This window comes from Pelodiscus sinensis, chromosome 3 (genome assembly GCF_052426305.1).
Source record: "Pelodiscus sinensis isolate ZL-2025 chromosome 3, ASM5242630v1, whole genome shotgun sequence".
Taxonomy (NCBI): Eukaryota; Metazoa; Chordata; order Testudines; family Trionychidae; genus Pelodiscus; species Pelodiscus sinensis.
In genome coordinates this window covers 114,497,007-114,521,046 of record NC_143054.1, presented here as the reverse complement: position 1 = coordinate 114,521,046, position 24,040 = coordinate 114,497,007, and the positions used below count along the sequence as shown (strand labels likewise).

Genomic DNA, 24,040 nt, shown 5'->3' with positions numbered 1-24,040 from the left:
ATATGGCATTACAGCCCTACCGCTTCAACATAGAATATCGAGCGGGAAAAGCTCATCTAAACGCTGACTTTTTTTCGCGGGTATTCGAACCCGCGGAGGGCGGGGGAGACCCCGCGGTAAGGGGTGTGTGTGTGACAGCCTGTCACTGGTCGGGGGGCGGGGCGGCCGGAGCCCCGATCCCCCAGAGACTGACGCCGGGGAACCGGCTCTCCGGCGTTCCCCCAGCGCGGGCGGGAGGCGGCGGCGGGCGGGGACACTTCCCCCGCGCCTGCGCCGGCTGCGCTGCTTTAGCTCCTTCCCCGCGTCCCCGGACGGCGGGGGCAGGGGGGAGCAGACCAGCTGGGCGGCGGGGCGCTGCGCGGCGGCGTGCCCGGAAGGGGCGGGGCCCCAGGGAGCGGCTGCCGCGGCGGGCCGGCTCAAAAGGGCTGGCCGCCAGCGGAGAAGGGGGCAGGCTCCTGGCAGGAGCACCGGACCGGATCCAGAGGCAGGACGGAGCCCGGGCGGCATACCCCGCGGCTGCCGGCCCGGCGCTGGTCCCGAGGCCTTCGGGACAGCCACTGCCCCTGGCGGTCCCTCAGCCCCACGGCAGACGGGGGGCGCACCCCACCACGTCGCACACAGCGGGAGCGGGACGGCCGGAGACGGAACGGCACCCCAGAGCGCTCCCCAGAGACGGCTTCCGGAGGTGAGCCACCGCAGGACCCCGAACCAGGGTAGGTGCGAAGCAGGCGGACGCGATTGGCGGGCACCGCCTGGAGGGAGGAAGGAGTCCGGGGCGGGGCGCTTTTGGCGACCTTGGGTGGACGAGTTGAGGAGGGATTAACCCCCCTCGTCCACCGCGTCGGGGCGCAAGCGAGCCCCGTCACTTAGGGCCCCGGACTGGGACCCGGAGAGAGGGTGGGGCCGGGTCCCCCTCCCTCCACGAAGGAAACATCCCCCTACCCATGACCTTAGTGGAAGAACACCATCAGGCGGAACTCCAGCGAGTGAAACTCCAAACCTGGGGCCTGCCGCCCCGTCCCGCAGAGGCGGATAACTATTGCCGGGTTCGCTGACCCCCCCTTCCTACTGGGAGGAGGTGATCGCACCCATTGTCGGGGGTTCCCCCATTGGGGCCCCAGGGACTGAACAAGCCGTAGGAGGGGGCATGAGGGTTCGGTGACCCCCCCTCTCGGACCCAGAGGAGGTGATCGCACACCAAAACCCCCACATACTATATTTGGACAAAGCTTGTAAAAATAGATGTTGGATTATAACAGTTTAGATCTGAGGTGATCCTACCTCTGAACAATGATGTAACAAGCTGACCCCTCTGCAGTGGTTTGACATGACACACAGGACCAGATTCTCAGAGTATATCTGTACTCAGTCAAGCTAGTCCAGGTTTATACCACCTGAGGTCTAATGTATTTAGATGGAATAAATGGGCCAAAGGTGTTGGCATAACTCAGTCACAGTCTAGCATTAAGAAAAAGGTTTGGAGCTTGATATACCAAGACCTCAGCCTGCTTAATCCTGGCACAAACACGATTAAATTTCTTTCTTTAAACTTTTTATTTAAAAAAAAAATCAGTTACAGCATTTGAAATGCATTGAATAGGACTTTCATTTTAACAACATTCCTTGCTCCCTTTCCCTCGAGCTGCAGAGTTTTTGAGGGTACGAGACCTCTTTTATGACAGTCTTAGTACCATATTGGATACTATTTGGAGTGGGGAGTTAGCTGAAATGGGCTAGAGCTGTTGTTGGTTTTGTTTTGTTTGTTTTGTTTATAAAGTCTGATTCCATTTCATCCCAGGGGGTAGTTGAGATTCAGCTGGAGCCAGAAGAGGTGGTGATGTTTTATCTGGTGGCCATCTCTGGTTTGGATAGCTCTCAGGATTAGGATGCTGAACATCTGGGGTTCCAGGAGATGGTTGTGGTGGCAACTACAATGGTGAAGCTTCCCGTCCCCGTCAACATTTGTTACAGGTTTGTTGCATCGCAAGCACACCTCGTCCCCAAGGCAGTGCAGCCCAACGGCCACTGTCTAACACACAGCTCTAGGGGTCAGGCAGTACAATCTAATGGTTAGAGTCAATAGCAGAACCCTCAGTTCTGGGCGGCACAGTCCAATAGCTAGAGTCATGGGTTTGAGGCAGTAGCCCCGGTAGGGGATTCCGGGCCCATCCTACTCCACCGGGCTCTGACCCAGGGCCCTGTTAGTGGCAGAATGCTCTGCCGCTTGCTCAGCAGGGAATCCATAGGCAACACACTGAGCACACTCGAGTGGGAGATACCACTCACAATCTTCCCTGGGTCGCTTCCTACCAGTGTCAGTGTGAGGACACGCCACATGGTCTCCAGGTCCTCCGGTTCTGCAGCACCAGCCTGTTCCAGGAGCTCCTCCGGCATTGGCTCCCCTCATCTGGGTCTCTGGCTGGCGTATCTCTGGAGCTCCAGCAAGGTGTCCCACTGCCAATGGGATGTGTGATTGCTGGTACCTGAGGAGGCACAGGTAAATATAGCAACAGCAGCCCACCAGGGGCTAACCCTGATAAACCACCACCATTTGATTGTTGAACCCTGTTCTAGGTTACATCTACACTGCAGCCATTTGTCAGCAGATACCGTGCAAATGAAGTGCTTATTAGCATTTGTTGTGCTGTCATTTGCATATTTTCTGCCGATGCTTTTTGCGGAAGAGGTTTTTGCGCAAAAAAAAAAAGCAGTGTAGACAGGTCCCTTCTGCGCAAAATCCCTTATGCCTCAAAAAAGGAGGGATACAGGATCTTGCACAAAAGGGTTTTTTTGCGCAAAATGGCCCCATGGAACCAGTGTAGACGGGTCCCTTCTGCACAAAAACCTCTTCTACAAAAAGCATTGGCAGAGAATATGCAAATGACAACTCAACAAATGCTAATGAGCGCTTCATTTGTATTGTCTCTGCTGACAAAAGGCTGCAGTGTAAACATAGCCTTAGAGGGGTATACTGTAGTCTCCCTCCCTCGGGGAATTACATACACTCCCTCAATAGTACCTCTCTGTGGTCCAGTGTAGCCCCCATGTGTGTGGAGGGAGGTTGAGCCTGAGTCTTGGCATGCTGTTCCTGCCTGCAAGCACTGCCCCCACAACTCCACTGGCTGGGAATGGAGCACTGTCGCCACTGGGAGCTGAGTGAATGGTGCCAGTAGAGACTGGCAGCGTGTAGAGCCACATGTCCCTTATCTCCCACCCCTGGGGCTGGGGCTGGGGCAGGGAAGGAGCCTGGGGCAGGGAAGGAGCCTGCCTCAGCCTGAACTGATGACCTGGGAGCCACCCATGGTAAGTGCTTTCCACCAACCCCCCTGTAGCCAGAAACCCATATCTCTTCCTGAATCCTCTGCCTGAGACAGTATCCCATTCTTCCCCCTACTCTTCAAGCCCATGCCCCAGCCCTGAACCAGCACCCCTTATTCCTTCTTGCACCCTCATCCCTATTCTACAGCCAGCATCCTATTACCTCCTCTCTGTACCCCAAACCCTTGCCCTAGCCTGTTGAATTGTGTTTTAGCTTTCAGCATTTCATCTGCATTCTTCAACAGGTTTCCATGCAACCTCATGGGCCCCATACTCACTCCTGGGGCTTTGCTTACATTGAGCTGCTGGATCCTTCATTTCAGAAGTGTTGTTTCCTCAGCCCATAGGCTATGTCTACACTGGTGGCTTCTTGCGCAAGAACAGCTGCTCTTGCGCAAAAACTTGCCAGGTGTCTATACGGCACACGCGTTCTCGCGCAAGTAAATTTACAGTACAGCGTCGGAAAACAGGGCTTCTTCCGGAAGAGTTATTCCTCTCCCCACGAGGAATAAGCCCTCTTGCGCAAGAGGGCAGTGTAGACAGGCAACATGAATTTCTTGCGCAAGAAAGCGCTCTGGCTAAAATGGCCATCAGAGCTTTCTTGTGCAAGAGAGCATCCACACTGCCATAGACGCTCTTGTGCAAAAGCACATGGCAGTGTAGACGCTCTCTTGTGGAAGACTTTTTGCACAAGAAGCTGCCAGTGACATAGCCATACTGTTCGGTACCTTTACTCCCTCGAGTGAGGTAGAGATAAAACTGGGATCATAAACTGTTTCAAAGCAATGTTGGCAACACTCCCAGGCCATGAGAATGAAACCAAGAAAGGGGTAAGAAGACCACTGGGGATGGGATGATAAGCCAAGGGAGGTGAAGAATGAATGTGTGCACGTCTAGGAAGAGGCAAGAGAAGAGAACAGGGGAAACAGGCACTCTTAAAATGCAAAGCTGATATTTCCTAGATAGTGATGTGCTTTGAAATAGTTTAGGTGGACAAATATCAGAGAAAAGTGGCAGTTCATCTTCGCCCCCTCCCCCCCCCCCCCATTAAATAAAAGTGCATGGGCATGCTAAAAATTGTCCTTGCAGCAAAAGACTGACAAACAGGTGGGGAAAAAAGAGTGGACATCATATTACAGATAGTAGAGGAAAAGGAGTGCCTCTCTGACCACCCTGCTTTATGTTGAATAGCACCTAACGCTACAAGTAGCATCACTGAAATCCAAAAGAATGAGACTTCTAGCACAGCGGTGGGGGCACTGAGTGCTTCAGAATCTGATCACTTGCAGATTGAAAAATCTGATCTAGCTCCAGTTCTGGGTTGCTCGCTGCAAAGCCTGCCACGTTTTCACAGAACGGTAGCATCACTCCCTCACAATACACTATCCTGGTGAGGAAGGTCCTTTATTTTTATTTTAAAATGGTTAAAAAAATACAGAAAGAAAAAAACTCTATCCCAGCTGTAGCACTATACTCCAAATTACAACACAAACCCCAGCAGTATAACTCAGGCAGGAAGGAACTGGGATGGCCAGCCAGCCCTCTGGGGGAGAAATAAAGCTTCTTTTGTCCCTTTCATTCTTCTGGGTGAAGAACATCAACCCTTTCCAAAAGTTCCTTTTCATCTCAGGGAACTGCCCTCCCCTTCTCCCTCTAGCACTGACTTTCTAATCAACCATCTGATTACAGCTGTTCCTAGCCCCATTAACTTCACTGGAATTAAACCTGCTTTACACCAGAAGAGAATCAGAGCTAAAGGTTCTGTATTTGTATTGGATATTTATTTTGAAGAGCAACAGCCCTTTGATCTTGCAGCCTGCAAGATCATCTCTCCTGGGATTGTGACTTGTTTACATTTGGAAGTGCTGCATACACAGTCATGTTGCTCTCTGCCACATGTGAGAATTAGTTTATAATCAGTACCTAAAAAGGCAATAACAATAACTGTCTCCTTGTGTAAAGTTTATCTACTGCTAAATAAGCAAACAATGTTCTTATTTGCCAAGAAAGCAGTTCTCCACTTCCATCTCCTCCTTTGGTTTGTCTACCAGGGAAAGTAATTTGTACTAGGATTTCATCAGGTCACACCCCCTGAAGGTCAGCGCTCACATGAGGTGATTTTGTGCTGCAGAAAGCAGTGATGATTCAGCAATGGCATAGCTTTGAGTCAGTGCCATGCCAAGGGACTAGTTCAGCACTATGAGATGTAATACTGAGAATCCCAAAGAGAAGTCAACGTCCTTTTGGAAGAGATTTAGTATAGGGGGTCCTAGCCATGTTCCACTTTAGTAACTGTGGAGGGCTCTGCCATTCTAGAGTTCTAGCCCTTTTCATTTGCCATTGTATAGCATGAAAGGAGGGTCTTATCTCTCCTGAACAGTCAGTGTGGCTCAATGGAGTATAGGGATGTAAAATCCTGTTTATCTGGTTAACTGATTAAAGGGGGTATGGGCGGGAGGGCAAATGCAGCCCTGCCAGCCCCCTGCCAGCCAAGGCCAGGCTGGAGCACCTCCTCCTCCCCACACTGAAGGCAGGGGCTGCTCCAGCAGGCTGGAGCAGCCCCTGTCCACAGTGAGCGTGGTGCTAGAGCAGCCGCTGCCTGCAGGGCACACGGGTTCTGGACACCAGAGCAGCTCCCTGCCTGCGGCAGGCAGGGAGCTGCTCCAGTCCTGATCAGCTAACTAGAACCGGTAAGCATCACCCATTAAGGGTTAACTGTCACATTCTTAATGGAGTTTATCCTGGAAAACTGTTGCACAAATGTTAAAGAGTGTCAAGAACTATAAGCCCAGCAGTTTCAATTGCTTATGTTGAAATTCTTCACTTCCTGTGTGCAGCTGGTGTGCACGGCTAAATAACTGGCATGTCATACTGTTAGATTACTGCATTTTGGTGGTAGAAGTAGTAGTACATGCTGTCAGAGCTGTTCCCCACTCTGGCACTCTGAGTGCAGGAGGGGGCCTGCAAAGACTTTAAATATACTTTGCCACTACAGGCACCGGTTATAAAAAATTGCCCCAAAATCACAACACAGATTTTGGGGAGCTGCTGCCACTATCAAGTGATTTTTATCCCTAAAATCGGGGTTGAACACTTGAACCTACCCCCAGAGTACCCCAAGCTCTTCTGCCACAAGAGAGCTTGAAAAAAGAAAAGAGCTGCAGTCTCTCATAGCTGACCCCCTCAGTCAGACATGCAGACACACACAGACAGACTTCCTGTACTTTCCAGGACACAAGAATCAAATCACTACCTTAAAAAAGTGATTTTTATTACAAAACAAAAGATAATCTTGATAAAGCATAATTGGTTGCTGGATGTTACAGAGCAACCAAGGAAAACAAATTAAACAGAGAAAATCTCTGGAAACAATGCTTAGATATAAATGGGGAAAGGATGCATAGATCCACAAAGAGCAGTTCAAACCAAACGACAAAATAAAGAATACACCCTGATTGTGACTAGATTAACTTTTTCCCCCCCTTTACTTACTTCCAATCTTTTCTTGATTCAGTCCACTTCCACGCCCTGAATTCCCTGGAGGCATGGTAGTCCTGCCTGGGTTTAAATCCTTCTGTCTCTCCACTCCTGGTTTAACTCCCACACAAAGAAAGCAGGCAAGGAGTCTTATACAAGTCACATTTCAGCACCGCATGCCCATTGGTTCTTCTGGTGATTGAACCCCTTCATTACCATGTGCCGGTCAGCACTTCTTCTGTCCATTACACATGCCCACACCTGAAGTGTTAACAGGTTTACTTATAACTTTGTAGTACTGAGTTGCTTTGACAGGTGGGATAGAAGTGGTCATTTTTTCCTTTTAGAATTGTGGTGTCACCATGGACAAAGAAATGCAGTTACTGTTCTCCAAGGAACCATTAGCATTTATGGTCATATTTTTGCTACCATAGCAACTTGAGAAAAAGGTGACTATTCAATCACTCTACAGAATAGCATTTGTTAACCAACCTGGCATTAAATCTCACTTCTAAAAGGCTCAATATTTTAGGAAGTGGCTTTTGAATGGGACAAATGGAGTTGTCAGTGTTTGATAGGACACATTTATTAATTATTGAAAAACCAAACAACATGCCAAGAAATGCATTTCCAGGACATTTTGGAACTTCGTGGGTACTCATTCGGCCTCTTCCTATTATGAAAAATGTGCAATGATTGCACAGAATGTATTCTTCTCCTCACATTTTATTGCTTACATGTGGGAGTGGTTAGTGTTAGTGGTACAACTATGAAAATCTTAACCATTTCCACTGCTGTGCTCTCCAGGTACCTGAATGATCTCAATCTAGGGGAAGACTAAGAAAGGAGTTTTAGGGACTGTAGCCTCCCATACCGTAAGCTCCTCCTTCCCATATCCTGCACCCCAACCCTCTCCTCCCAGCCCCCACATTCTGCCCTCTCCCACATCCAAATTCCTGTCCAGACCCCATGCCCATACTGCAACTTCCTGTCCTGAATTTCTTCTCCACGCTCCATGTCTCTTGACTGCAGCCTGGGAACCCCCTGTCCCCTAAATGCCTCATTCTCCATCCCAGAACCTGCAAATGGAGTCAGAACCCTCACTCCCCTTCTGCACTGCACCCGCCCTCTTGCCTCAACCAGCAGCCCCTTTCCAACACTGATCCAAGTTTTGGCCCCATAAAATCTGGTAGCTCCAGACCCCCACCCAAATTAATGCCATCTCACCCTCACTCCCATTTAACTTACATTTAATCTTGCCCTTGGGGGAAGTTCTGAGCCTCAGTGTTCCCCTTCCCCCACTGTGGAGGGCTTAAGTGCGAGGAGGGAGTGAAGCAAGTTTGTGGTTTTTGTTTTGTTTTGTTTTTAATATGTCAGTTGGAAGCCATGGTTGTAAGGGGTTTCTTCAGGAGCGGCTTGAGGACAGCTGCCAGCAACTGGCGCCATAGGCGGAATGCGCGATCAGTGCCCCCACCTCCATAGCCCTCAATGGTGTGACATCATCATTGGTTGCCTACATCCACGGGCTACCCCATGGTTTCTTTCTTTTCACTTATGTGGGGCCTCCGACTGATTTTTCTACCCCAAAAAAGGTTTACCGCTCCTGCTACATACTTTTATGGGGATATATGTCTAAGGAATTTATTTTTGAGAACTTAAAACAGATTTGTTTCAAATAGTTTCATATGTCTGACATGGCTATTGCAGAAATAGCTTCCTCACACTGGAAATGCACACATTATGCTTAATTCCCAAACCATCTGTCCAGTAAAAGACAGAAGCTGCAATTTAGTGCATCAGGGACAGCTCAAATCTTGGTAAAGAAAAATGTCCTCCAGCTAAGAACCAGTTACAAAAATTTTCATTACAGAAAAGTATATATACAAAGGCTGAAAAAAGTTGGCTTGAAAAAGTGCTTTCAGAATCTACTGTACATGTCATAATGATTTATTTTATAAGCTGCTTCTACATGAAGGCAAGACCTTACATTTGGTGCAAAACATTTATACACATTCTTTACATTTTGTACATATATTTAAATGACTGTATCAAACACTGCTGTATGGAATTTGGAAGAAAATAACTAAAGGGAAAACAAAATATTTATAAAATATGAACAAAACCTGTGCTACTAAATAACATCTGGACTCAGGCTTAGTGATTTTTTGTTTCAGGTTATTCAGGCAAATCCAGATTTTTCTTCTTACTGTAAAAATATTAGGACAAAAAAATTCAGCATTGCACAACAGAGTAAGGCAACAATAGAACCAACAGAATGTACCCGTCATTTAGCATGGCTTTGTGAGTGAAATAAATTATTCCTTAAGTTGTTTATATATGAGGGAAGATTTTAGCAAAAGCTGCAGTTTGGCATCCAGGCTTGCTTGTGGCATTAAATGAAATACTGGATGGTAATTATGAGAAATTTTCCTAAAGTCTAGTCATTTAGTGGCACTTCACTAGTAAAGACAATAACTGTGCCATTCATGTGTTGTGAACACCATATCTTATTTGCAGCTACAATATTATTTTAAATAAATTATTTGCCACACATCCTGGATTTTATTCAATACCTCAGAGGTCACGCTTCAGTTTGCACTAGAAATTACTTCTTTCCTTTCAGTGTTTGTGGATTATTTTTTGTTTAAGCTGAATGGGAGTCAATAGCATGTTGTGCTACTATATGAAAACCTGAGTTGGGTGGTAATTTTGGGATTCCTGCCACATAGGGTCAGAAGTGACTGGAGGGGCCAGCTCTGCATATACTCTGACTCCTATAAAGGAACAGCACTGAGTACCCTATTAAAGGTAGGTAGCCCAGCACTGCATAATATTTAATGTGGTCAGACTGCTGGTGTGAGAATATTTTTCCAGTTTCCTGGAATGGCTATTTCCTTGGTTAATGTCTTTTCTTTGCACAGTGCATGGCCAGAAAGGGAGGGAGAGCCCAACACATAAAAGTTCTGAGACGTTGTTCCACAAGAACAGACTATTAGGCAATTATGGAAAAAATGAACAATTTGCCAGCTATCATGTTATGGAGATTGTGTGCTAGGAGTACATGTTAGAAAGCGCAACCATACAGAGGAAAATGGTCACTGAACAAAGCAATCTTTAAAGATTATCTTGCGTTTGCAACTGAAACATACGTGAACTTTACATAGCTGCTGAAAAGAACACCAACAAAAGGTTGAATGGCATATAAGGAAAATAAAAAATATAAAACCCCCACCTTTTTCTGGTTTTCACTTTTTTTAAATGAAAAAATAATCATTTCACCCTGGTTAAGTGTAAACTGGAAGAATTTGATAAATCTTGAATCTGTTTGTAAATCCATGGCAATGCAGACTAGTTTGACAATTTCAATCTCTACACTTGACAGCATTTTCCCACAAGAGACAGCTTTTGTTTAAAACATAGGTATGGAGGAAGGGCGTTCAAGATAAATAATACCTAAATAATTGATGCATTTAGGCGTAAGTAAACATCAAATTATTTTCACTATTTTTTGCAGTTCAGATTTTTTTCCTTTTGGTGTGGTGTTTTTTTTTTTTTTTTGGTTTCTTGGATGGCAAAGGCTAGCTTTCTATTCGCATTGCCTCCAAATCAGAAAAGCACTTTGAAGTTGTTCTTCATTATCCATCCCAGTTTATTCCTACATCACCGGAAAACGGCCAAGTGCCTGCCTTAGCTTTTGTGCAATCTGGAACAAAAGCAGAATACATGATCATGACTATTTTGCATATTTAAATTACTCAGTTTTCATGCTCATCTTAGAACTCTGCAGAGAAAATTTCAGTTGATTCATTCCTCAAATATTAAACATTCGACTTCAAGAAACAGACTGGAAGATATAGTGCTTTCCTACCCCTCCTTAATGATTCTGTGTATTTAGTGTTCCTGAAAGATATCTGATTGACAGCTTTGGACTCTCAGTTCATCTAGCTATTAACACATACAAATTGGGCCGTGCCGGTGCAAGGTTCCTACACTGTTGTACTAATGTGCCTCAACCACGACCTAGAGGGACATTTCAGTGGCAAAAGCTTCGGTAATTCTTAAAACCATTCCGTGTTTTTCTGCTGAGACCCCCGAGTTGCTAATTAGCACAAACTGGTGCAACACTTTTGACATGTCTAATAGCAGCTGCAGTGAGGCAAACATTTCAAAAGCTTATAGATCCACTTAATAGCAACTGTTTCTGCTCACCCAAGGGGGTAAAAGATTTCATATTTCATTATCTCAACAGCTCACATTCTTTTAAAGCTAAAATTTAATTTATCAGATTTTAAGTGTGGCTTTAACCACAAATATTTTGGTATAAATTTAGAGGGGCATCTGAACATAGGAGACTCATTTCAGAACTTACATGCTGGGGGAGTGTGTTGAGAAGTAGTATGGTAAACCAGATAAAACTCACTCAGGGTCCCATCCACAGTAACACTGTGAAAGATTGAGAGAGAACTGGAGCAAGAGCAGCAAGAAAAGGGAATTAAGTGTATAAATTAAAGTAAGCCTGCCTCTAAGCCACATCCTCTGGTGCCTCAAAATGTAAATTACATCTTTAAAAAAAACACTCCAAAATAAGCATGTCTGAAGTAGGTCTTGGAGTTTCAGATTAAGGGTAAAACTGCATAACAGAACCATCTCTCAACTTGTTAAAGTTATACAGCTACTGGGAACCACAGTAAAGTAGTAATATTTCTTTTAATCTACTTTTCCTTATTGTAGGCATGTCATTTTCCATTCCAGTACAACACACATGCACACAACCACAAAAGAATTGTGTTAGAAATCCCCTAAAAATCCAACCCTATACTGTGGTCCTAGTGCTTATCCCACAAATACTATTCCTTATTGTTGATTTATGGGGAGATTAGATTCCTACCACTTCCTGTTTACGGATATTTGGATCTGTACTTTGGCCTCAGATCCACTTTAAGACATTTGTCTGAGATCTTAACAGTCACTTGTAATGATTTGCAAAACACTTCGTTTTTTACATTTTAGTTTGAAAGCACTTTCATTTTGGTGGGTATGATGCTAGCAGACCAGATACGAGCTCATGCCAATGCCCCTAGCCCTAACTGAAAAATGACAAATGCACAGCCAGAAACCAGTCTTACTCAACTGTTAGTGTCATTAAAATATGTATTACATTTATAAGAACGTGTTTAGTGTGTGTTTTATTAAATTGTTTTAGCATGCTGCGTGTATTAATCTTATAATATGCTACAGATGTTAAGGTTATATTGAGTGTTTGCATTGTAATCCTCTAATTGTATAAATCATAAAATGGTAATGTAGAAACAGAATGAGTTAGGTCCTGCCCACCAACAAAGCCCACTGACACCAAATGTATCACTGTGAAATATCAAAAGAACAAAGACTGTAACTTGTACCACCCCCAACAGTCCCATGAAGAGGAGGGGCGCAGGTAGACTCCTCTTATCTGTTTGAATTCTGAGAGAAAGGAATAAACACTTCTTCTGGGGGAATTCTGCAGAAATTAATGTTTATCCATAATTTCCTTTCCCCCATAGAAATGGGTTGTGCTACTGGCCACTACTAGGGGCTGCTGGGTCAGCAGAGTGTAGATCACACATGCAAGACTCTGCAGGGCACAGTGGGGGGATTGGAGCATTCCTAGCAGCTGAGTTCCCCACATATCCTAAGGAAAGGAGATGGCAGTGCACATAAAACTCCACACAAGCCTAGAACCCAAAAGCAGGCTGTTTCTCCTTCTGGATCCCTGGGCAGTAGGGGAACTGGTGTTTGGGATGGGGAGGGACAGGTGGGCTCTGGGAGGGAGGAGGCTAATGTTTCTGGTGGGGAACCACAAAGGTGGGCTTAGAAGGCATGGGGGGAGGGGTGCAGATGCAGGTATTTGGGCTGGATGGAGGAGGAGGCAAAGAAATAAGAACTCGGTTGTCCTAGGTATTAATTCTCTACTGGAGGAATTTGTTTGTGTGTCTGTATTGTTATAAACATATATTCTTGATGACAAGTATTTTGAAATAAACAACTAAATAATTGAAACTGGCATGATTAAGTACAGGCAGTCCCCGGGTTACGTACAAGATAGGGACTGTAGGTTTGTTCTTAAGTTGAATCTGTATGTAAGTCGGAACTGGCATCCAGATTCAGCCGCTGCTGAATCTGGACGCCAGTTCTGACTTACAGACAGATTCAACTTAAGAACCCCAAGCATCCCCAAGTCAGCTGCTGCTGAAACTGATCAGCGGCTGATTCCAGGAAGCCTGGGGCAGAGCAACTCTGCCTCGGGCTTCCTGTAGTCAGCGCTGGTCAGTTTCAGCAGCGGCTGACTTGGTGACGCCTGGGGCAGAGCAGCTGGGGTGCTGCTGGGTTGGTCCAGTAGTGCCCAGAGCGGCGCTGCGGGACCAACCGGCAGCGCCCCAGCTGCTCTGCCCCAGGGTCCACAACAAAAGCCTGGTCTGCTGGGGGGGGGGCACACTAGCTGCGCCCCCCCCAGCAGACCAGGGACACAGGGAGCAAAGCCGCAGCGGCAGCGGGGTGCCGTGCCTCTGAGGCTTTGCTCTGGCAAAGCCTCAGAGGCGCAGGACCCTGCCGCCGCTGCGGCTTTGCTCCCTGTGTCTCTGGTCTGCTGGAGACGGTCCCCAGCAGACCAGGGGCACCAGAAGCAGCTTCTCTCGCCCTGGAGGTCGAGGTGGCGGAACCGCTGCCTGCGAGCTCCGGGGCAAGAAAGCCCCGTTCGTAAGTGTGGATCCGACGTAAGTCGGATCTGCGTAAGTCGGAGACTGCCTGTAATGTTATTTTGACAAAATTTGCAGAACTTTAAAATATAGGTGTGCAGAATTTAACTTTTTGGTGCAGAATTTCCTCAGGAATAAAATATTTCTAAGGATGTGTCTAGACTACATCCCTCTTTCGACAGAGGGATGTAAATTAGACACTTCGAAATTGCAAATGAAGCCAGGATTTGAATTTCCCGTGCTTCATTTGCATAATCGCGTCATGGCGCTCTTTTGAAAAAGAGCTATTTTGAAAATAAAACCGCAGTCTAGACAAGGTTCTTTAAAAAAATAGAAACCTTTTTCAAAAGATCCTGTAAACCTCATGTCCCTGCAGCCCCTGAGAGGGTCAGCGCAGGGGGTCTCCATGCTCTGTCCTTGCCTGCAGATGCGGCTCCTGCAGCTCCCATTGATCAGTGGTGGAGCGCTGTGGCCTGTGTAGTTGGGGCTTGTTGTGGATGGGGGTGAGGTGCATGCCAGGTGCTTTTGCAGGTAGGGTGGGGGGTCGGAGTTGGGGTCTGCCTTGACTCTGCTGCTGGCTGTCCCACTGCTCCCAGGGGAATTTCCACGTGTCTAATTTACATCCCTCTTTTGACAGAGGGATGTAGTCTAGATGTACCCTAAATGAAGGAACTGTACCTCTATACTGCTTGACTGTTAAGAGGTCAAAGACGTCTAAGTGTAACAAAGAGCTCTACAAGGCTTGACCTGGTTTACTCTAAGCCATATATGAGCTTGCATATTACAGCAACTTGTTACCCTTTTGGATTTCTGAGAACAAGCCAACGGAAAATTACATCATTATGCACACGTTAAAAGTTCGAGTAACTTTTTCTTTTAAAGAGCTCATGCTTTGATACAAAGACTTGAAATTAAGTAGTGCTTGGTCTTATGTATCAGGAATGGACTTCTTCTGTTACCATGAAAATTCACCCGTATTTGACCAAACTGTATGCCTTTGAAAAGTCACAGTTCAAACATGCCCACTCTTTGGCTGTTAATCCTTAATCCTCTTCCTATCTTCTAGTGCTGCCCAGACTCTGCATACACTATACTCACAGGGCAACTGAAAATGCTCCAGAGATAAGGGCAAAGCCAGATTTTCCCTGTAATGGCTGCTCCTCCTGTCCAGACACCGGAACAGACCAGAGTCTGTCTCTCTCTTCTGTGCTCCCAATAACATCCTTACAGGCACCGAAACACCACATAGGAGAAAGTGGCTTGATTTGAATGCAGAGGGGGCAAAAGCTAGACTGTGGGGGAGTGAAAGTAGGGCAGTAATTGTTTAGGACAGTGGTCTCCAACCTTTTTACTCCCAAGATCACGTTTTAAATGTCAGAACAAGCCAAGATCTACCACCCCATCCTTCCCCCAAGACTCCACCCCTTCCTTGAAGCCTGCCCTCTCTTTTTTCCTCCTTTCCATCACTTGCTATCCCCCAGCCCTTATACACTCTATACTGGCCCCTTTCTCCCCCCCCCCCCCCCCCCGGCCGATTCTTCTGTAGGAAAAGGTTTTTCCAACATTTGGCCTGTCTAGACTGGACCAAGTGTCAGAAAAACCCCTTCTTTCAGAAGCCCCCTTATTCCTCATGGAATGAGGAATACGGGGGTTACTGAAAGAGCATGTTTGCTCTTCCACTAAAAAAAAGTGGAAGAACAAATGCGTCCCTGGATGCGGAAGAGTTTTTCTGGGATCTCTCTGGAATCCTGGAAAAACTCCTGCAGTCTAGGCGTACCCTCACTGGCTTGAGACAGGTGGTGTGGGCTCTGGGGTGGGAATGAGGGATTTGGGTGTGGGAAGGGGTGAGAGGTGCAAGCTCTGGGAGGAAATCTAGATGCAAGAGGAGGTGGAGAAGGGGATGCTAGCTCCGGGAGGGAGCTCCAGGCTGGGGAGTGTTGGGATCAGATGGAGGGTTGGGGTACTAAGCAAGCCACAGGCTTGTGGACGCGAGGGTGCAAGAATTTGGGTTGGGGTATGTGAGGGGCTCAAGTGTATGATAGGCTCAGATCTAGGGTCTAGGGGGGTGGTGGTGCAGGAGTGTTATGATGCTGTGGCCAGATGGGGGCTTGGCCCCAATTGGGGGCTTGTTGGCCAGGCTTCATTTTTAAATAAAATACTATGTCAAACACAAAAAGTTTCTGCATTGTCTTTATTTAGGAGAAGGGCAGGGAGCCTGTTTTGAGTCAGGGGTCACTGACCCACCAAAAAGTCAGTTGGAGGTCACACAAATGAGATGCAAAAAAATAACTCCTCCAACCCCCCCGCCCCAAGCCTTACTAACGTGGCCCCATCTGTGCTGGTGGGAGCAGGAGACATGTTACTAGGGAAGGGTGCCAGTGGGTACTGGGGAAGGGGACAGGGTTCTGCAGCAGGGGACAGGGTGCCAGTGGGAACAGGGGACGGGCTGTTGCTGGGGACAGGGAATCCCCCGCACCCGCCTCCTCCCAGGACTCCTCCCACCTCTGCCCCCAGAGGAGGGAAGCCCCAGCGCTCGCCTCCTCCAGGGATGACTCCCTTGCTCTGTAGGAGCAGGAAGCCCCGGCGTGCACCTCTGGGGACTTCCCCCTTTCCTCCCCACAAGTTCCTGGCATGCCACAGACCTGGGGGAGGGGAGCAGCCAGCGCACTTCCAGAACCCCCACCAGAAGTGGCACGCAGCTGCAGGACTTCCATCCACCCCACAGGAAGCCAGCACTACCTCCGTTGTCGCTGGAGGTAGGTAGTGGGGCTTCTTGGGGTGGGGGGAAAACGGAGGGGGAACCCTGAATGCCTCGCAATTGACTGGTCGATAGTGATCGACGGGTTGGTGATCACAGGTTTAGGACAAGGATTCTGGGAAGACTGGACTGGAGAGGAGGAAAGAAACTGACAGGGGGATGGAAAGCGAAAGAGAAATGTTGTAGAAATGGGAGGCAAAGCTAGGAACCAGTTGGCAGCAGGTGGGGGAAAGGTCTTTAAAATCAATTAGGAAATGGAAGACTAAGACTGGAAAACAATAGGCAGAAGAGGAGAACTGGGAACAGAAGACAGATCTGACAGACAGATAGGGTGCAGCTGCAGTAGCTGGGTCAATAGACTCAAATGAAGGAAATGGGCAGGCAGTAGACAAATTTGATCAGGAGCTTGGGAGAAGGCTGAGTGCAATTGGGAGCAGTGTTCCTTGTAAACTGAGCATCTGGGCAACTGCTGCACATGTTTCTACTGGTGGTGCACACCTGCATATGCCACGGAGCACATAGTTTATTTCACCAATGGATGGAAAAAAATTAAGAGGAAAAACTGATTGGAAACCTGAAGAGTGGGGCCCAAAGATTGGATGAAGACGTTTGGGCAGGAGACTGGGAAGACAGGAGAACGGGCCTGCAAAAAGAAGCCTGAGGAATGGAGACTGACTAAATAGGCAAGAAGAACGGGACTGAAACAAGGAACGAAGAGTACAAAACAGGTAGATAAGTGTTTCCACCAAAACACACTCCCCTCCAGAGTCTGAAGAGAAACCCAGGTTTCTTGATTCTGCTGTCAGTAAACATCCATGAAACCCACTGGCAAAGTGTGTTTTTCATCACCTTTTAGTGTTCGTCTCCACAGAAAATGACAATTTATTATTGCTATTAGTTACTCCAATAGTTTGAATGGCAACAGTTTGTGCTGTGACTATAAAAGGCTCCTATCCTACTGATGAACCATTGGGGTGTCAATAATAAATCTGTTTTTATCAGTTTGCTTTTTGAAAAATCCTAAGAAGTTATGCACAGGAACTCTGACATTAAAGAGAACATCATGTATGCCAAGTCAAACACTCAAACCAGAATTAAGGTCGCCAGTGCAAACTTAGTGAGACATTTTGTTCATGGTAGCATTTGATTACATTATTGCACATTTTTTCCACAGGACAGTGCCTCATTCAGTATATTGGACTGATGATGCTCACTGAATGAGCAACTATTCAATATTTTGTTTTTTCCTTGTTGGTCAATGTGTATTTCTAGGCCTTATTTACTGCACACTAGTAAGGGGTATTATTCCCATTTACAAATGGAAAAATGAGGCACAGAGAGATGGTCAAAAGTAGCCACTTTAATTTTACATTTCAAATGCCTTGGACTTGATTTTTTAGAGTAGTTAGCATTATGAAGTACTTGATATGTTCAAAGCATTGCTCCCAGTGACTTCAGTTGAGCACAAAAAAAAAGTCTGAGAGGCAAGTAATAAGTCTGTCTTAAGAGCATGGTTTGAAGAGCATGCAGTAAATAAGGCATGTGGTCCCATATTAAACAATAAAGAGAAAATAAAATAGAAAAGAACTGCTCATTAAGGGAGCACAAGCATTCCCTAATTTCTAGTGCTTGAATTAGCAGCTTTAATAATGTTCTTTTAAAGAAGTTTGAGTGCAATATACTAACAATTGCTTTTACAGAGATGTGCACACAAAATGACTAATATACAACTAGCGTTTTGGGCAAACAAAATAAGTGGCCTCACAGCATGCACTAGTAAAGGGCAACGAAAGGCTGCAGCTTACCGTTTCATAAAACTGTGCCTGCTGTTCCAGGTACAGGCGGATCACGTTATTGTAGTCATAAATCCGGTTACTGTGGAAGTGATTCATCTCAGCTGTAATCCAACAGGATACAAATTAATTTAGAAAAGTGCTCATTTACAAGAGCGGTTTCATTAGTTCAGATTAGTTACTGTGTTGACTAGGAGTGCAGTCTTGTTTTTAAATACCAAATTCAGTGCCAAACCCAGTTAGTGCAATTAACTTTGGCATTCTATACTTCCACTCTGCACTTTCATAGTGTCTTTCCTCCATAGAACTTAAATTACTGTACAAACAAATCAAGTCACACAATACAGATCAGATCACTAATGAAATGCAGCCACCTTTGATGTTAATCAGCAAGTACAAAATAGCACACAGCAACATAATTTACTAAATGAGGTAAAAATGATATTGTATCCTATCTAAAAACTGTAGGCAAAATAAGAAAACCTAAATTGGAATTTAGCAATGACATTACATTATGAATAGTAATTTTTATTAATTAGTGCAAAGACAGCGCTGTCAGCAGCAGTCACCCAATACTGTATTAAGACATTGGCTCAGTATGGAATGACAGAAGAACATGACTTATTACATCTTCAACAACGCTCATTGAAACATCTTGGTCTCTTATTCAAATACTGACCCAGACTGCCTATTTAACTTGCAGATTCTGAAAGAACAATAGAATTTAGCAGTCGGGCTAGTGAATAGGTATGGAAGTAATTATACAGAACACAACATAAAATCTACCCTTAAGAAGCAATTAACGACCTTCATTAGTTTTAAATCCTGATTCAGACAAGCACTAGTGCACATGTTTAATGTTGGGCACATAGTTAAACGTTTGCCTGAATCATGGCCTTAATGTATTTTGTATTTAACTCTTTTTCCAAGTTAAATACGTTTTCAATATCCCTTCATCTGCTGCAATGAAACAGCGTTATTCGAGGCTAATAAGCCAGACAATTGTGGGCAAAAATAGCCAAGTTCCTGAAGAATGATCACACTTTAAAAAAAAAAAAAAAAAAAAAAAAAATGGAGACCACCTCATGCACTCCCTGTCCCTACCCTGCAAGGAATGAACAGGACTTTTACTCTAAACACCATGTGCCCATTGCAGGGCAGGAGGAGACTTTGCACACTCCCTTGCTCTCAAACCAATCTGCACCAATCATGGTGCTTGCAGGACAGGTGCAGAGAGTGAGACTTTCCATGCCCCTTCTGCCCCCCAGGCTCTGATTGGCCTGGGGACGGGGGAGTGGCAGGGCATCCGCAAGCCAGATCCACCTGCTTGGCGGGCCAGATCCAGTCCGTGGGGGCCCCTTTGCCCACCTCTGTGCTTGACAGAGTTTGTTTCTAACTTCCCATCAAGAGTTAACATGTCCAGTTCACAAATTAATTAGTTCTTCTAAATTAAAATGGCTGCATCAAATCATCTTCTGATTCTATGTTCAGTTACAGAAGAAGAATATCATTAACAACTTAAATTTTTTTGGAATGGTAATTGTTCAGAGTACAGCTCTCCCCCAATAAAGGACTCCTACTACTCACTCCTGTACTTTGAAAGAAAAATGTATTTTAACCAACTCTAAAATTTTGGCTATTAAAAAAAACAAGTATTTTTGTATGTAGTAAAACAACATTTGCTTTTTGTCAGATTTGAATATTCAACAGCAAATACAGGTGGAAAGCAAATTTTAATAGCAATTCTTCTTGGGAGGCAGCATTGTCTAGTGGCTAGAGCATTGGACTGGCACACAAGAGGCCTGGATCCTACTCCTGGCTGTCAGTGACCTGCTCATAACCTTGGGTAAGCCACTGTTCCTTTGTGGCTCAGTTTACCTAACTGTAAAATGGAATAATACCGACCTACTTTAGAAAACTCATTGAGCTCTATGGATGAAAAGTGCTACATAAGAACTAAGTAGTCTTATTACTAGTGCAGCACAGAGTTAGCCTTTAAAAAAAAAAATAATCTGAACTCATCTTTCAAATTGAGACATTATCATTTAACTTCAAGTTTGTTTTACCTTGTAATGCATAAGCCATGGTGCCTACACGCTTCACCATGTTCTGCTTCTCCTGTGGTGTTATTTTACTGGTTGCAACTAATTTATCACTTTCCTTCACTTTTTCTATTGCTCCCTGTTAGGGCCAAAATGCAGGATGATCAAAACAGCAATCAAATAAAGATTAGCAAATAAGCTTAGAAGAACAACACACATAGCAAGAGGTGTACAAAATTTGATTTTGTCTTTCAGTATTTTCCCCTCAAAATGTGTTGTTTATTTTAGTTATCTTTTGATTATACCAGTAGGTAAGAAAAAGCAGAAGACATCAGCATCAATGCTGATGAAAAAAAGAATGGTTACTTACCTGTAACTGTTGTTCTTAGAGATGTGTTGCTCACGTCCATTCGAAGAAGGCGTGCACACCGCATCTTCCAGAGCGTTTTCCCTAGCGGTACCCGTAGCGCTGGCAGGGCGCCCCCTGGAGTGGCGCCGCCATGGCGGAGCATAAGTACCCCTGCTGGCGCTGCCCCACCTCAGTTCCTTCTTGCCGGACACTCCGACGAAGGGGAGGTAGGGTGGGAGTCGAATGGACATGAACACCACATCTCGAAGAACAACAGTTACTAATAAGTAACCGTTCTTTTCTTCTTCGAGTGGTTGCTCATGTCCATTCGAAGTAGGTGACTACCAAGCTAACCCCACGAAGGAAGGGTCGGAGCAGTCATACCACCAGAGTCATGAAGAAAGGTGAACAATAAACGGATTTATTTGAACAATGCAACACTGACAAGGCACCAATTAATAACAAAGATAACCGGATATAAATTTACATATTTACATCACAGATTCGAGGACTGCAGAGCCCACCCTTGCATCCTCCCTGGCCTGCTGAGGTAGCGCATAGTGTGTTGCAAATGTGTGAAGGGAAGACCAAGTGGCTGCCCTGCAAATTTCTGCAATTGGTACCTGGGCACCAAAGGCTACCGAGGACGCCTGCGACCTGGTAGAGTGTGCCTTCACCCTGGGTGGGGTTTTACCAGTCAGTTGATAACATTCCGTGATGCATTGCACCACCCATCTTGATAGCCTTTGTGTGGAAATAGGCGACCCTTTCACCCTGTCCCCAAATGCAATAAACAATTGTTGTGATTTACGGAACGGCTTGATCGGCTTGATCCTATCAATGTAGAACGCCAGCGCTCGCTTGGCATCCAGGGAGTGAAGCACCAGCTCCTTAGAGGAGGCGTGAGACTTTGGGGAAAAAAAACAGGAGATAAATCTCCTGGGACAGGTGAAAAGGTGAAACCACCTTCTGGAGGAAGGCTGGATGAGGCCTTAACCTTACATTGTTATGGGAAAAAACAAGGTAGGGCGGGTCTACAGTTAGCACCCTTAGTTCTGACACCCTTCGAGCTGACGTAATGGCCACGATGAAAGCAACCTTCAATGAAAGGTGCTGCAGGGAACACGTGGCCAGCGGTTCAAAGGGAGGTAGCATAAGCCTGTGGAGGACCACGTTAAGGTCCCAGGCGGGAAGCGGGGCCCTCACCGAGGGGTACAGTTTTTCCAGGCCAGTAAGAAACCTTTTAACCACCGGGTTAGAAAAAAGGGAAACTCCTGCCATACCAACGTGGAAGGCGGAGAGAGATGCCACATGGACTTTGATAGAAGAAAAAGATAGGACCGAAGCTGGAAAAGGTAGTCAAGAATAGTTGGACTAGGAGCCGAGGACGGGTGTACTCCTCTCCGGGATGCCCAAGACGAGAAGCGCCGCCACTTGGTAGCATACGACCGTCTAGTAGAGGGTTTCCTGCTACTGAGGAGAACCATCTGAACCTCTTGGGAACATTCTCTTTCAGGTTGGTTCAACCACGGATAAACCATGCCGTTAGGTGGAGAGATCGGAGATCCGGGTGAACCATGATCCCCTTGTCCCAGAGTTGAGTTAGCAGATCCCGGACTAGAGGGAGTGCTATTGGGTCCTGGACAAGCATGTCCACTAGTATGGGGAACCAGAACTATCTGGGCCACCTGGGGGCTATGAGAATGATCGAGGACTGAAAAGTCCTCGCCTGGTCAATACCCTGGAAATTAGGGGAAACGGGGGAAAGGCATAGAGGATGCCCTCTGGCCACACAGTCGTCAAGGCATCCCCCAGGGAATATTTCCCCAGCCCCAGCAGGGAACAGTAGTTCCTGCACTTGGCATTGCTTACCGAGGTGAACAGGTCTAGGCGGGGATAACCCCATCTGCGGAAAACCTGGTGGAGAGCCGAGTCCTTGAGGGTCCACTCGTGGGCTCCAAAGGATCTGCTCAGCGTGTCCGCTAGCAGGTTTTTGCACCCTGGGAGGTACTCCGCTTGATGTGTGATACCGTGCGTGACGCACAGGTGCCAAAGTAGCAGGGCCTCTTTGCAGAGGGGAGGTGATCGCGCCCCACCCTGCTTGTTGAGATAAAAAAACGCTGCTGTGTTGTCCATATGAACCAGGATGAAGCGGTGGGAGAGCCTTGGCAGGAAGGCTTCGCAGGCTCTCCTCACCGCCCGCAATTTCCGGATGTTTATGTGCAGGGCTCGCTCGGAGGGGGACCAAAGGCCCTGAGTCCTGTGCCGCCCCAGGTGTGCTCCCCAGCCCAGGTCAGACACAACGGTGACCAGCATTTAAAGGTGGGGCATTGAAAGGAACCCTGCTGCATATCACAGTTTCCTGGGTCCACCATAGGAGAGAGTCTAGAATTTCTGTGGGCACCGTAATTATTGAGTCCCAAAGACCCCTGGACTGGCTGAAGACCCTCGCCTACCACGCCTGCAGGGGTCTCATCCTCAATCTGGCATAGCGGACCGTGAACGTACACACCGCCATATGTCCCAGGAGCCTGGAGCAGACCCGAGGGGTCGTGATAGGGGACTGGGCTAACCCCGAGATCAGCTCCACTATGGAGAGGAACCTGCTCTTGGGCAGGAACGCCCTTGCCACCCTCAAATCCAGGAGGGCTCCCACGAATTCTATCTGTTGGGAGGGAGTCAGGGATGACTTCGACATTTATCATGAGTCCCAACCTTAGGAAGAGGGCTCTTGTGAGTGCCACGTGAGCTTCTACCTGCCCATACGAGCGACCTCGGATCAGCCAATTGTCGAGGTACGGGAACACATGCACGCCTTGTTTGCGGAGATATGCAGCAACCACCGCCATGCATTTCGTGAACACCCTCGGTGCCGTACATAAGCCAAAAGGGAGCACCGTAAACTGAAAATGGGATTGGGCCACCATAAACCTGAGGTACCTCCTGTGGCTGGGACTGATTGCCACGTGGAAGTACGCGTCCTTGAGGTCGAGAGTTGCGTACCAGTCTCCGAATTGTAGCACTGGGATGACCGATGCCAAGGTCACCATTCTGAACTTTGTTTTATGACTGCCTTGTTTAAATCTTGAGGGTCCAAGATGGGGCGGACCCCTCCCTTCGGCTTGGGGACAACAAAATAATGGGAGTAAAATCCCCTTCCTCGCAGATGCGGAGGAACCTCCTCTGTTGCTTCTTTTTCAAGGAGCGCAGAAACCTCCTGACACAAGATGTGTTCGTGAGGAGTGTCCCTTACTAGGGACGGAGAAGGGAGTTTTGAGGGCGGCGGACTTAGGAACGGGATAAAATAGCCTCCATTCACTATGTTCAGAACCCAGGCATCTGATGTTATTATGGCCCATGCCTGGGCAAAAAGGGATAGCCTGGCCCCAAACGGGGGGCCAGGGCGGGAGATTGGTACGGGACTCTCGAACAGGGCGTCAAAACTGGGACTTGCCCTGATGGGAAGGACCGTGAGGACCTCCCCGCTGGGCATCAGTTCTGGGCGATGCTGTCGACCCCTAGCGCCCTGAGGGTGCACGGCCGCCCCGGAACCTCCACCGGAGGCCCGG

At 46.9% G+C, this 24,040-nt stretch overlaps 1 protein-coding gene across 4 annotated transcripts in view; it reads right to left on the bottom strand.

The window, feature by feature from the left end:
• Nucleotides 1-8,726: 8,726 nt before the first annotated feature.
• Nucleotides 8,727-24,040, bottom strand: part of SNX9 (sorting nexin 9) — a 128,115-nt gene continuing 112,801 nt past the window's right edge. For all 4 annotated transcript variants that reach the window (XM_089777304.1, XM_089777305.1, XM_075924521.2 and 1 more), the window contains exons 16-18: nucleotides 20,147-20,261; nucleotides 18,093-18,184; nucleotides 8,727-10,498 (exon numbers count right to left, since the gene is read on the bottom strand). In XM_089777304.1, coding sequence (XP_089633430.1) covers nucleotides 10,451-10,498; nucleotides 18,093-18,184; nucleotides 20,147-20,261 — 255 coding nt within the window. In that variant the 3' untranslated portion in view covers nucleotides 8,727-10,450. The remainder of the gene's footprint in view (nucleotides 10,499-18,092; nucleotides 18,185-20,146; nucleotides 20,262-24,040) is intronic.